Genomic DNA, 13,155 nt, shown 5'->3' with positions numbered 1-13,155 from the left:
TTCTTTTATTGGTACCAAGGTTACTATCCCCAGTTCTACAAGTAACAAACTTCAACGTACGTTTGCTAGATGATTTTTTAAAGATTTCCTCTTAAGCTAAAATATGGGCCTTTATCTCAATAGAGCTTGAAATACCTATCACACACGGAAATGCTCTATAGTTAAACGAGCCGTGGTGTCAACTGTTAAATATGGCTCACTATTCAATGGATGTAGCTGAAAAGCAACAGATTCGCACAATGCTGTCTCAAATTCGGAACGAGTTCAAATCTAGTTTTATCATCAACAACGATTCAACTCAATGAGAATGCCCAATTATGATTTCATTGCCAATATACCCGGGAGGCCTTTTTCAGGCTATTATACCTTTAACTTTACTAAGCTGTCAGAAGTTATTCTTACTCTATGACACAATAAACTGGAAAATAGTCAATTGAGAAATCCTCTGTACAGGAGTAGAAAATGGACTATGAAAAGACATGGTGTATAGTAAACCGTCTTGAATCTATCAATATCCTTGTTTTCTAGTTCTTTAAACTTAGCAATTATAGCAATGCCCACACGTTGCTTGGAATGAGTCATAAAGCTTGTGTAATCAGTCATCATTTGAGTAGAAAGCAGATGGAAAATTCATGAAGCTGGAAAATGCACAATGCAACAGTCTACCTGCACAGTACGTGCCGTATTTTCCCACGGTGCATTCTTCATGTTGGTGAAGAAGAGAAACAATGGGAAAAATCAGGAGTTAAAAAAGAACGGAAGGAGGTAGATTGGTTAGGAAACATACAAGCTATACTCAATACTAGCTATAATAATTATACTAGCTATAATAGATAGATAGATAGATAGATAGATAGATAGATGAATAGATAAGTAGATATATAGATTAAAAAATAAATAGATAAATAAACATGTTTATGTATATACATATTTGTATGCATTTATACCGGTGGGTCCTTGGTAGTGTCTTACGTATCTGTTATAAAGTTTGACACCATGTGTATGTAGTCCCTAACCAGATCGTTGCTTCGCAGAAGAAGAGCCTAGAAAGAGGAGAATTGAAGAGGGAGGCGATATACAATGGGGGTTCTAAGGAGGGCGAAAAGTAAAGTGTTGAGGACAGTAGTGGGCTGAAAGTTGAAGTTGCATTAGTGGAGACGCTAGAGAAGGGAACAGAGAGAGTGGTAATGAATCTTCACTTCTCTCTCATATCTCCATGATATTCCAATCTTCAACTCCTCCCTCTTCCTCTTCCCTTCTATTTCACATTTCTCCTCCTAAACGATGTCCGAACATCTTACTTGATTCTCACTCTACTCTTCCTTACCACTCTCCCTGTTCCCTTCTCTACCGTCTTCAAGAGTGCACCTTCAACTTCCAGCCCATTACTGTCCCCCACTCTTCACTTTTTGCCCTCCTTACAACCCCCCATATGTCGCTTCCCTCTTCAATTCTCCTCTTTCTAGGACTCTATACACATGGTGTCATCGCAAACCTTTCTGTCTCATTTACTTCACCATGCAAAACTTCAAGCAACACATAAGCCTTGTTTTATGTGACGCATATCAAAATTAATTTCATCATTAACTAAATGAAACAGAAGTTATGGCTGTGTAAGAATGACACAAATTTAGGGGCATTGTTGGTGTCACAATTCTTGCTCTCCTCCCTCCCCCCCCCCCCAAAAAAAAAAAATAGGAACATTAAAAAAATGGGTAGGGCACAAACCTAAAACTAACGTAAGAGTACCTTTGATACTAGATTAGGTCTTACACTGGCACACATGGACATTAAACATCATATTACTGAGTAAAGGGTGTGTTTATGCAATCAACTCTCCGTCAGTAAACTACTGATATCGTACATTAACCTGGATGTCTTCTTTTGAGAGGGAGCAATTATATTTTATGATGGTAAGTCGATCACCCATTACTACAAGGCATCATATCCTGATATCCTTTTTAGGAAATGGACTTCTACATAAACAGCAATCCTCACCCTGACAGTTTGAGCCTGTCCAGCCTGGCCGACACTCAGTTGAACTCCCTGTGCAAGCTCCAGTATATGGATCACATTCGCCCGACACGCAGTGACAGGTTTGGGTACAGCTGGCTCCAAACTCATTGGTACCACACTCTAATTTTACGACAAGGTGCACCCAGTTCAAAGGATAATTATCAAAGAGATATTTTACATCACACCCCTTAACCATGTGTCGATATCATGCCACACATACATTTGCAGAAAACACACATTTAAACTTATGTTATCTTCAAGCACCCCCGCAACTGCTTCCAATGACATGCTTTACGTATAATGCAGGGCATTGAATTTAACTCCTTTCTTGATTAATATTCCTTCCTCAGAGGTAAACTACAAAAATCTGTACATCTTTGTATCAGTGTGCGGTTCTTAATTGTGATATCAAACAAATAACTGAAGTTACGAAAAGACAGGACGTAAAAATGAAGAGTCAGCTTCTTTACTCCACAAAACAATCACGTGATAACTCCGCGAAGAAATATAGCTCTCCCAACTTCTTGCGCTGCCAGTGTAGAGCATTGGAAATCCATCACATTCATTCAATTGGAAGCAGGGAAATAAGTCATCATTCATAGTACCGAATCATCATGACCAGGTGAAAATATACCAGTTTTTTAAAAGAAAAGTTTATGTGCATTTGTTCACATATTAGTACTATAATATTCAGTGTGATTGTTATTTTGAACTACACCAAATGGCAGTGGTAGGATGTAAGTGGTAGTTTTTGTATATGTTTTCATTTCTTCCTGGAAAGACTTAATTTAATTTAATATACTCTGAACATGTCATGATATTCTTTGTGCACAAGAGACTGCGTACAAACTACTAAGCTTTGTTGCCTAACAGTGTGGAAGAGATATAGGTCCTGTCTCTCTAAAGTCAGACGACGGTTGTATTGAATTCATGTTGATTGAATTTTAGCTTCCCCTTAATGTAATGCGAAACTGGAAAATATCCACACTGACCAATCGAAAAACATTCTATTGTGGTTTAGAAATGAAAGCAACGTGGAACAATTTTTTTAAGAGCTATATATTCTAATTCAAATTATGAAGTTCTTTCGTCGAGATGTTTTCATTGCAACTGATTGACAAAATACCCTACATCGACATAAATAAGCACTGAATTGATCAGCTATATATTCTAAGCAGTACAAATATGGATTATCACCACCAATTTCTTTTTAAGGCTTTGATTGACTATAGTCGCTTGACCTATGTGTGAGAAATCATTGCTGACATCTGCAAAGCCACTCATTTCGTGTAGTTAGAATTAGCCTCACCTTCTGTACAATGAATGCCTTTGTATCCAGGCGTACACGAGCACCCATAGGGGTCTGGAACACACACCTGAAGACCACTGCATGCTGTCTGGTCGTCGATGTTATCTTTGCAGCGATACTCACAATTACGCCCAAAACGATTACCTCCACACACTGTATATTAAAGGACAAGTTCACCTCACATGTGGATTGAGAGAATGCAGCAATATCAGGGGCGTCACCAGCTTTTTTTCAAGGGGGGTGCGTTTTGACACTTAATGTTTACGAGATTTTTTGGACAGACATTTGGAATATAGGAAGCTCTCAATCCCTAGACTTTTACTGTTTTTGAGGGAAACCAAGCGGGGAAAGGGCACCGGCGTAGCTAGGATTTCATCTTGGGGGTGGGTGGGGGTGGGGGTGGGTGAGGTGGGGGGGGGGGGGGGGTTAGTATGCGAGGGAGCGAGCAAGGGTGTGGAAGTGCCGGAGGGGGTTGTACCCCCTATAAATGGATTATGGAATGACGGTGTGAAACGACAAATTACTGGCAGCGATATCAGGAGAATGGCATAACGACTACATGCGAGCGAGCGGAGCTAGCGAGCTTGAAAATTTTGACATTTTACAGTCCGAAAACTGCCGTTTGCAGCCATATTTTTTTGCTTTGTAAATTAAGGGGGGGGGCGCACCGGAAGCAACTGCTGGCAATTACTGGCAGCAACATCAGGTGAATGGCATGATAATTAAAGGCGTGCGAGCGAAGAGAGCGAGCTTGGAAATTTTGACATTTTACAGTCCAAAAACTGCCATTTGGAGCCATATTTTTTCGCTTTGGAAATAAAGGACGGATGGGGGGCGCAACGGGCGCAACTGCCGGTAATTACTGGCAGCAACATCAGGAGAATTGCATAACAATTAAATGTGAGCGAGCGAGCGAGCGAGCTTGAAAATTTTGACATTTTACAGTCCCAAAACTGCCGTTTGTAGCCATATCTTTTTGCTTTGGAAATTAAAGGGGGCGCACCGAGCGCAACTGCTGGCAATTACTGGCAGCAACATCAGGTGAATGGCATAACAATTAAATGCGAGCGAGCGAGCGAGCGAGCTTGAAAATTTTGACATTTTACAGTCCAAAAACTGCCATTTGGAGCCATATTTTTTCGCTTTGGAAATAAAGGAGGGGTGGGGGTGCAACGGGCGCAACTGCCGGTAATTACTGGCAGCAACATCAGGAGAATTGCACAACAATTACAATGGGAGCGAGCGAGCAAGCGAGCTTGAAAAATTTGACATTTTACAGTCACAAAACTGCCGTTTGTAGCCATATTTTTTTTTTTTTTTTGGTTTGGAAATTAAGGGGGGGGCACCGGGCGCAACTGCCGGCAATTACTGGCAGCAACATCAGGTGAATGGCATAACAATCAAATGCGAGCGAGCGAGCGAGCAAGCTTGAAAATTTTGACATTTTACAGTCCCAAAACTGCCATTTGGGGCCATATCTTTTCGCTTTGGAAATAAAGGAGGGGGGGGGGGCGCACTGGACGCAACTGCCAGCAATTACTGGCAGCAACATCAGGAGAATTGCGTAACAATTAAATGCGAGCGAGCGAGCGAGCGAGCTTGAAAATATTGACATTTTACAGTAAAAAAACAAACTGCCGTTTGTAGCTATGTTTCTTCGCTTTGGAATTTAAGATGGCGCATCGGGCGCAACTGCGGGCAAATACTGGCAGCAATATCAGGAGAGCATAATGATTACATTCGAGCGAGCGGAACGAGCGAGCTTGTAAATTTTACATTTTACAGTCCAAAAATTGCTGTTCTTAGCCATATTTTTTCGCTTTGGAAATTAAGGGGGGAGGGGCACCGGGCGGAACTGCTGGCGATTACTGGCAGCAACATCAGGTGAATTGCATAACGATTAAATGCGAGCGAGCGAAGAGAGCGAGCTTGAAAATTTTACATTTTACAGTCCCAAAACTGCCGTTCTTAGCCATATTTTTTCGCTTTGGAAATTAAGGGGGGAGGGGCACCAGGCGGAACTGCTGGCAATTACTGGCAGCAACATCAGGTGAATTGCATAACGATTAAATGCGAGCGAGCGAAGAGAGCGAGCTTGAAAATTTTACATTTTACAGTCCCAAAACTGCCGTTCTTAGCCATATTTTTTCGCTTTGGAAAAGTAAGGGGGGGGGGCGCACCGGGCGCAACTGCAGGCAATTACTGGCAGCAACATCAGAAGAATGGCATAAAGATTAGATGCAAGGGAACGGAGCGAGCGAGCTTGAAAATTTTGACATTTTACAGTCCCCAAACTGCCGTTTGTAGCTATATTTTTTCGCTTTGGAAATCAAGGGGGGGGGGCGCACCAGGCGCATCTGCCGGCAATTACTGGCTGCAACTTCAGGAAAATGACATTACGACTAAATGCGAGCGAGAGGAGCGAGCGAGCTTGAAAATTTTGACATTTTACTGTCCAAAAACTGCCGTTTGAAGCTATATTATTTTTTTTTTCCGCTTTGGAAATTTTGGAAATTCATTCAAAAGCAGTTTACTAACACTTGAACTACTATTTCGGTAAGTCTTCTTCTTTTTTTTTTTTACCAGCGGATTGGGAGGGGGCGCACCCCCCTCCGTAGTTACCCCACTGCTTTTGGGTGAAATGATTGGACAGATTTCTTGAATTCTAACAAAAAAGCAAGACAATCTTTTCATCGCGGGAATTATGATTATGTGGGGTGGGGTAAATGGTGCGCTTGCCCTCCAATATTTTAATGGGGGCAACATTTTTGTTTTCTTTCAAAAGCAAGAAAATCTTCTCATTTCGGGAATTATTAATTATGGGGGGGCAAAATTAAAATATGCTTGCCCCTCCAATATTTTTATGGTGGTAACTTTTTGTTTTTCTGTCAAAAAAAAAGATAAGACAATCTTCTCGTCTCTGGAATTATGGAGAGGGGGGGTGGGCAAAATGATATGCTTGCCCCTCCATTTTTTTTTTCATTTCTTTTTTTAATGAGGCTAAGGCTCGCTCTTGGGCTGGCAATATTGATTGGTCAGAAGTAACGTACATAGTCCCTACATACTTGTAAGTAGCACACGTACATGCAAACGTGTATAAGTGCTCCGTATCGTACGGATGTACAGTACGGTCGATAAATAGTAAACACTGTAGAATACTAATAGATATGTAAAAAATCAGTGCTGCCAGAACCAGGGGTGCGAACTGTTTTTGCCGACGATTTTGTGTGTGTGTGTGTGTGTGTGTCCCTGGTGCAAAATATAAAAAAAAAATAGAAAAGAATAATTATTTAGCGTCCGGCGTTGAGGTCGCTCGCAGACTGATTTTTTTTTTTTTTTTTAAGGATCTGAAGGGGGGTGCGTTCGCACCCAACGCACCCCCCCCTGGTGACGCCCATGAATATTAGTAGAACACATCAGTGAGAGCGTGAGGAAAATCGGACAATCCGTTCAAAAGTTATGAATTTTTGAAGTTTAATCGCCGGATGAGAAACTGCTACAGCTTGTGATGTCACATATGTGGCGAGAAATTACAAAGAAACTTCAACATACTTAATTTTTCTTACATAATGAAAGAGTATTTCACTTGTCTATTTCAGAAGACAGGGGGAATAATACTACATTTAACATACGTCAGTGATAAGTAGAGGGAATGTGTTTTTTTTTTCTCAAAAATTACATCTTGTGGAATTCCCTTTATGTTTTCCTCATATCGTTCTACGATTTCAAAGACGATTGGTATACTTTATAGGTTGAAACCAAATTTTACAAAGAACGTTCATTAATTTTGTACCATTCTTTAGCTTTACCGCATATCAATTATTGTAATATTGTATGGGGCAACTGTAATAGATCCCAAATTGATTTGTTATTTCATTGCAGAAAAAAAAGCCGTCCGAATTTGTACACATTCACCTTATTTAGCTCGTACCAATCCTCTTGTTTAAACTGAAAATATGAAAAGTAAATGATTTTCATATTCATCAATCCGCTATATGGAGATGATATGCTTAATTGACGACAGTCTTCTGCATCCACACTCCCAATACATTCGCTGTAATTCTGTCAGATCATTTGATTCACTTATAAATCCCGAGTGGTTCTCAATTGACGTGTTCTCTTACTCTCTTCTTCAATAGGTACACGTACAAGTATATCTCAGTAATTAATGTTCGGATGTACACACTGTATGTTTTCTTTTCATGAAAATAAAAAGAAATGACTGTATTTCATTGTAATATGTATATTAAATACAGAAAGTTCCAAATAGATACATTTGAATTTGAATTGAATTTGAATTGAATTGAATGTGACATCTCGATTGTAGTAGTCTTCTAATCCAGCAGTGACTGTGAAGAAGCTTAAACATTCATAACTTTTGAACGAATTGTTTGATTTTCCTCAAACTTTCACAGATATGTTCTACTAATATTGCTGCATTCTCTCAATCTGCACGTATGTGAAGGTTAACTTGTCCTTTAACAAGACAAGAATTGCCAAACCTGTACTATTTTTCTAACTAACAGATATATAAGCTACTCCATACCCTAGTCGACTTACAGAAACAATACAGAACCAACAAACAAAACAATGAATACATCTTACAGTCACATGCTGTCATGGAGGTAACAGGTTCTTAAAGTTGCATGTAAACATGGTAGCAGTGATCATGATTCTTGAAGATTAATCATACAGAAAGAAATTTTGTCCTGAACATTTCATTATTCCACGGTGTAATGACTTAGCAGTGATAACCAAGGTGATCTAGTAACGAGATATTACAAAGTTACGAAATGCCAAATATTTTTGTCACAAGTTCCTAATTGTACCCTTACAATTCACCATTAAAGCCAACATACCTCAAGCGGAAAACAAAATCGACATAAGTGAATAAAAAAGCGGTTAAGAAACATTCTATTCAATAGTGCTAATATACACATAAACCCACAAATTTGTAGAAAGCATGACAGTGCAATATCCTATGAATGATTGAATTATCATGATCGCGATGTCCAAGTCATTGTCCATCACTTGAACTTTAGACCGAACCACATGATATGAGTTTATATAAGCAAATCATTTGCGACAGAAGACACATGAAATGAGCGAAATAATTGTTTTAAAAAGTACATATTAGCAGTTTTACTTACTCTGCTCACACTGATCTCCCATGAAACCAGGGGGACAAACACACTCTCCAGTTTTACTGTGACAGATGCCTCCATTGTAGCATGACTTACAGGCCTGAAGGCATCCACCGAGTACATCGTAGCGACCAGCTGGACAATCTATTGAAGTTAAAGCACATACCAATGTTAACACTTAGTTTCCACATTGAAAAATGTTTTGCTTGTCAATGCAATGAAAATCTTTTTATTATACCTTAGTATCATATTCGATGTGATCTGCCATCTTTTACTGTACACGATAATGCGATTTGGATGATTCTTGTTCTGTGCATTTTGTGTAATAATATAATACTCAAAACTGAACAAAAATGAATATAAGTGAAAAGTGTTTAATGGAGTATGTGGCTAACCAGGGAAATGGGAATGGTATAATTTTTTAGAATAGATTAAATCATCTAGATACGTCCAACAGGAAGAAGGCTGACAATAAAAGCAAGGACAACACAAGAAAAATCTTTGGAAAGATCAACACATTTTTAGTAAATAATAAATTGCTGCAGAAGACCCGTCAGCTGAGGAGTCTCTCCGAGGTGTTCTGCCAATAATATATAACTGATTAAGAATCGCAGTCGTATCGGGGTATTTCTGGACACAACGGGGAATTTTTAAGGCTTCTGGACGGGGGAACAGGGTGATATTTGGTTATAGATCGTTAAAATGCGGCGTACATTATCAGTGGCGGATCGTTAAAAACAAAAGAAATAAAAAGAAAAATTGAAATGAAACCCGGAAGTAGCACCAGAAATATTAGTTGCCCCCCCCTTTTTTTTTTTACACAAAATTTCTGGATCCGCCCCTGATTATAGATCGGATAGCATCGGGAACATTATTATTAGGGGAGCAAAGCTCTCCTGTGCAGTCTGCAGTGTGCAATGGCCAATGCAAATTTAAATGGCCTAGCGCAGATGACATAGGCCTATCAAACCTCCACGTATTATGGGACAACCTTTCATTGCTGATATCAAGAAGGCCAATTAACGGTAGGGCCTGCTTGGGGTATTTCCTTATTATGGTTAATTTTTAGATGAAATTTTAGGTAAATAATATGTTGTATAAACCAAGCGTCAAACCTACAAAGATTGACCGCCATGATTTATATGTTTACATTAATTTATTGTGCATCCAAACTAGATGTTATGATTACCTTCGTTTAATTTTGATGTTACATTCCTCCATTGAGAAATATGAAAATAAATAAAATTGAACTGAATTGAATTGAAAAACGGTGGAACCACGCTCCCCCCCCCCCCCCCTTGGCTTCCCCGTCAAACCGTTAAGTCTATGATCGTGTGGCAAGCCATATTACTTTTAAAAAAGATTTTCTGATATCACGAATTCCCTTTCGTGATATCAAAAATTCGAATTTCTGATATCACAAATTCAATTTTTGATATCACAAATACCCATTGGTTTATCACGTAAAACCAATTTTTGATATCACGAAATCGAATTAGTGATATCACAAATTCAATTCGTGATATCACGAATTCAATTCGAGATATCACGAATTCACATTCTTGATATCAAGAAATACATTTTGTGATATCACTAATTCGAATTTGTGATATCATTAATTTACATGGAATTTCAGCACATATCTTTCGCAAAGAAATAATTTGATTTCGAGCATTAGTTTTGCGCTGAAATTCAACCGTAAATTCTAGCGTTTGTTGAGGGCAGAAATACACAGGGAATTCGAGCTTTAGTTCAGTGCAGAAAACCAACGGGAATTTGAGCGTTAGTTGAGCGCAGAAATACACACGGAATTCGAGCATCAGTTTTGCGCTGAAATTCAGCTGTGAATTCGAGCGTTAGTTGAGAGCAGAAATACACAAGGATTTCGAGCATTAGTTTAGCGCTGAAATTCAACTGTGAATTCGAGCGTTAGTTGAGCGCAGAAATACACAGGGAATTCGAGCATTAGTTTTGCGCTGAAATTCAACTGTGAATTCGAGCGTTAGTTGAGCGCAGAAATACACAGGGAATTCGAGCATTAGTTTTGCGCTGAAATTCAACTGTGAATTCGAGCGTTAGTTGAGCGCAGAAATACACAGGGAATTCGAGCATTAGTTTTGCGCTGAAATCCAACTGTGAATTCGAGCGTTAGTTGAGCGCAGAAATACACAGGGAATTTGAGCATTAGTTTAGCGCAGATATTCCTATGGAATTTCAGGTATAACGATAGTTACAAAAAAAACCTAAATGAAGAGTTTTGCCAACTCGTCTTCATTTAAAGTGATTAGGAATTGGTTTTAAAAGAATCGATGAAAATAAATCATTTAGCAACATATCTAAAATGCTATTATTGATATGTTGTCAATTACTTCAAAGTCATTATTATATTCTTTTTTTTTTCTCCATTTCTCGCCACTGATATGGCAGAGACTGGTTGACTTACAACTTTTGTTTGCGTTTCTCTTTAGGTTTACTCTGTCATGTGAAAGATACTCTCTCCCGACCCCCCCCCCCCCTGTTACTCCTCCGAGTTAATAAGAGAGATTTCTCATTGCGCAGATTAACAAAACTAAAGTCCTTCGTACCACTGCTTTTTCTTACTACAAATTCTAACTGTTTGTTTGCCATGCATACTGCTGCATAAACTCCTCATAAGATCTGGATATCTTCACTCTTCTTGATCTGGTCTGAAGACTTTTGGGCTTGTGCATTCCAGTTTTGTTCTCCCCGATTTTGGTTCTTGAATAAACTTGCTTATATGATTACACTTTAAATCATTTTACAAAATCATAAACATATTGGGGCAGGCAAACTGTATACCCAACACTATTGGTCTTAATGGATACACCCCTTTGTTCTGGAGGACTGATTTTGAGGAGTGAGAAAATGTCTTTAGGAAAAGCACGTTGCTTTATGTGACCACCAGCCGACACCAGTTTACGACTCCCTCACGCACCCCGCATGAATCACAGTCTCTCTCTCTTATTCTCCGCTGCTGACATATACCAGGGAGGTGAACCTCCCTGCATACACAGACCAGAGGGTTGATTGCCCTCGGTCGGTCCTCCGCAATACAAACACATGGTATATGCTTTTATAACACACATACACATACAACCACACATAATTATCATCGATTTGGTGGAAGAGTCTTACTGTAAAGGGGATTACCACATGAAAAATGTATCATAATTAACAATAATGTAGTAATAGATGACAATTTGAGGACCAAAACGATGAATTAAATGTAGGCCCTAAGTGAACATAGTATCACTGAATTCATGATAACATGTTGCAAAATAATTGATTTGTATCAATAATTCATCGAATATACCTTGACGATCATTTAGGGAATGATGGATGTGTAAATCTTTCATATATAGTTATTGGTATTTTGAACATTGTTCTAAAAAAAGCTAGCAGTAGTATAGGCCTACCGTCCATCTGAACATCAGCTCAAAAGTAATGTTCCAATTCCCTGTGTATTTCTGCGTTAAAATAAAAACAAACAAAACCGCTCGAATTCAAAGTTGAATTCCAGGGCAAAACTAACGCTCGAATTCCCTTTGTATTTCTGCGCTAAACTAATGCTCGAATTCACAGCGATTTTCTGCACTAAACTGACGCTCGAAATCCCTGTGTATTTCAGCGCTCAACTAACGCTCGAATTCACAGGTGAATTTCAGCGCAAAACTAACGCTCGAATTCACTTTGTATTTCTGCGCTAAACTAATGCTCGAATTCACAGCGATTTTCTGCGCTGAACTAACGCTCGAAATCCCTGTGTATTTCTGCGCTCAACTAACGCTCGAATTCACAGTTGAATTTCAGCGCAAAACTAATGCTCGAATTCACTTTGTATTTCTGCGCTCAACTAACGTTCGAAATCACAGGGATTTACTGACTGAACTAACACTCGAATTCCCCGTGTATTTTTGCGCTCAACTAACGCTCGAATTCACAGTTGAATTTCAGCGCAAAACTAACGCTCGAATTCCCTGTGAATTACTGATATCACAAATTCGATTTTGTGATATCAATAATTCAATTTGTGATATCACAAAATGGAATTTGTGATATCAGAAATTCGCATTTGTGATATCACAAATAAGAATTCTTGATATCACAAATTCAAATTAGTGATATCACAAATTTATTTCGTGATATCACAAATTCGAATTTGTGATATCAAAAAATCATTTTGTGATATCATGAATTACCATTGGTTTTTCACGTGAAACCTATTTTTGATATCAAGAATTCGAATTTCTGATATCACAAATTGAATTTGTGATATCAAGAATGGATTTTGTGATATCACAAATTCGATTTCTTGATATCACAAATTAAGTTCATGTGCTACACTTACGGGAATTTGTGATATCACAAATTTAATTCTTGATATCACAAATTGAATTCTTGATATCAAAAATTTGATTTTTTGATATCACAAAATGGAATTTGTGATATCAGAAATTAACTTTAATTGTAAAAAAGGCTTGCCATATGATCGTACCATTGGTGAATGCAATGCTTTTATGCATGGCTGCTACGAACGTTAGAAATTTCTACTCTACTTTAGCACGCTGTTAGGTCCTACACGCAGACTAGAGGCTTAGGGCCTTGAGTTGTACTTGTTAGATAGTACCGTAATGCAGTGCATATTATCATGGGTGATTTCAATTT

At 38.7% G+C, this 13,155-nt stretch overlaps 1 protein-coding gene across 1 annotated transcript in view; it reads right to left on the bottom strand.

The window, feature by feature from the left end:
* LOC139743496 (receptor-type tyrosine-protein phosphatase epsilon-like) overlaps positions 1-9,604 on the bottom strand; it is a 44,505-nt gene extending 34,901 nt beyond the window's left edge. The window contains exons 1-5 of the mRNA XM_071653978.1: positions 9,589-9,604; positions 8,476-8,613; positions 3,326-3,478; positions 1,999-2,136; positions 667-702 (exon numbers count right to left, since the gene is read on the bottom strand). Coding sequence (XP_071510079.1) covers positions 667-702; positions 1,999-2,136; positions 3,326-3,478; positions 8,476-8,613; positions 9,589-9,604 — 481 coding nt within the window. The remainder of the gene's footprint in view (positions 1-666; positions 703-1,998; positions 2,137-3,325; positions 3,479-8,475; positions 8,614-9,588) is intronic.
* Between the last annotated feature and the right edge of the window lie 3,551 nt (positions 9,605-13,155).

The sequence above is a fragment of the Diadema antillarum genome, unplaced genomic scaffold (assembly GCF_040938485.1).
Source record: "Diadema antillarum isolate AM-2024a unplaced genomic scaffold, OU_Dant_1.0 seq00001089_RagTag, whole genome shotgun sequence".
Classification (NCBI taxonomy): domain Eukaryota; kingdom Metazoa; phylum Echinodermata; class Echinoidea; order Diadematoida; family Diadematidae; genus Diadema; species Diadema antillarum.
The sequence above is the reverse complement of the archived record's forward strand: the minus strand, read 5'-3'. Positions and strand labels throughout refer to the sequence as shown.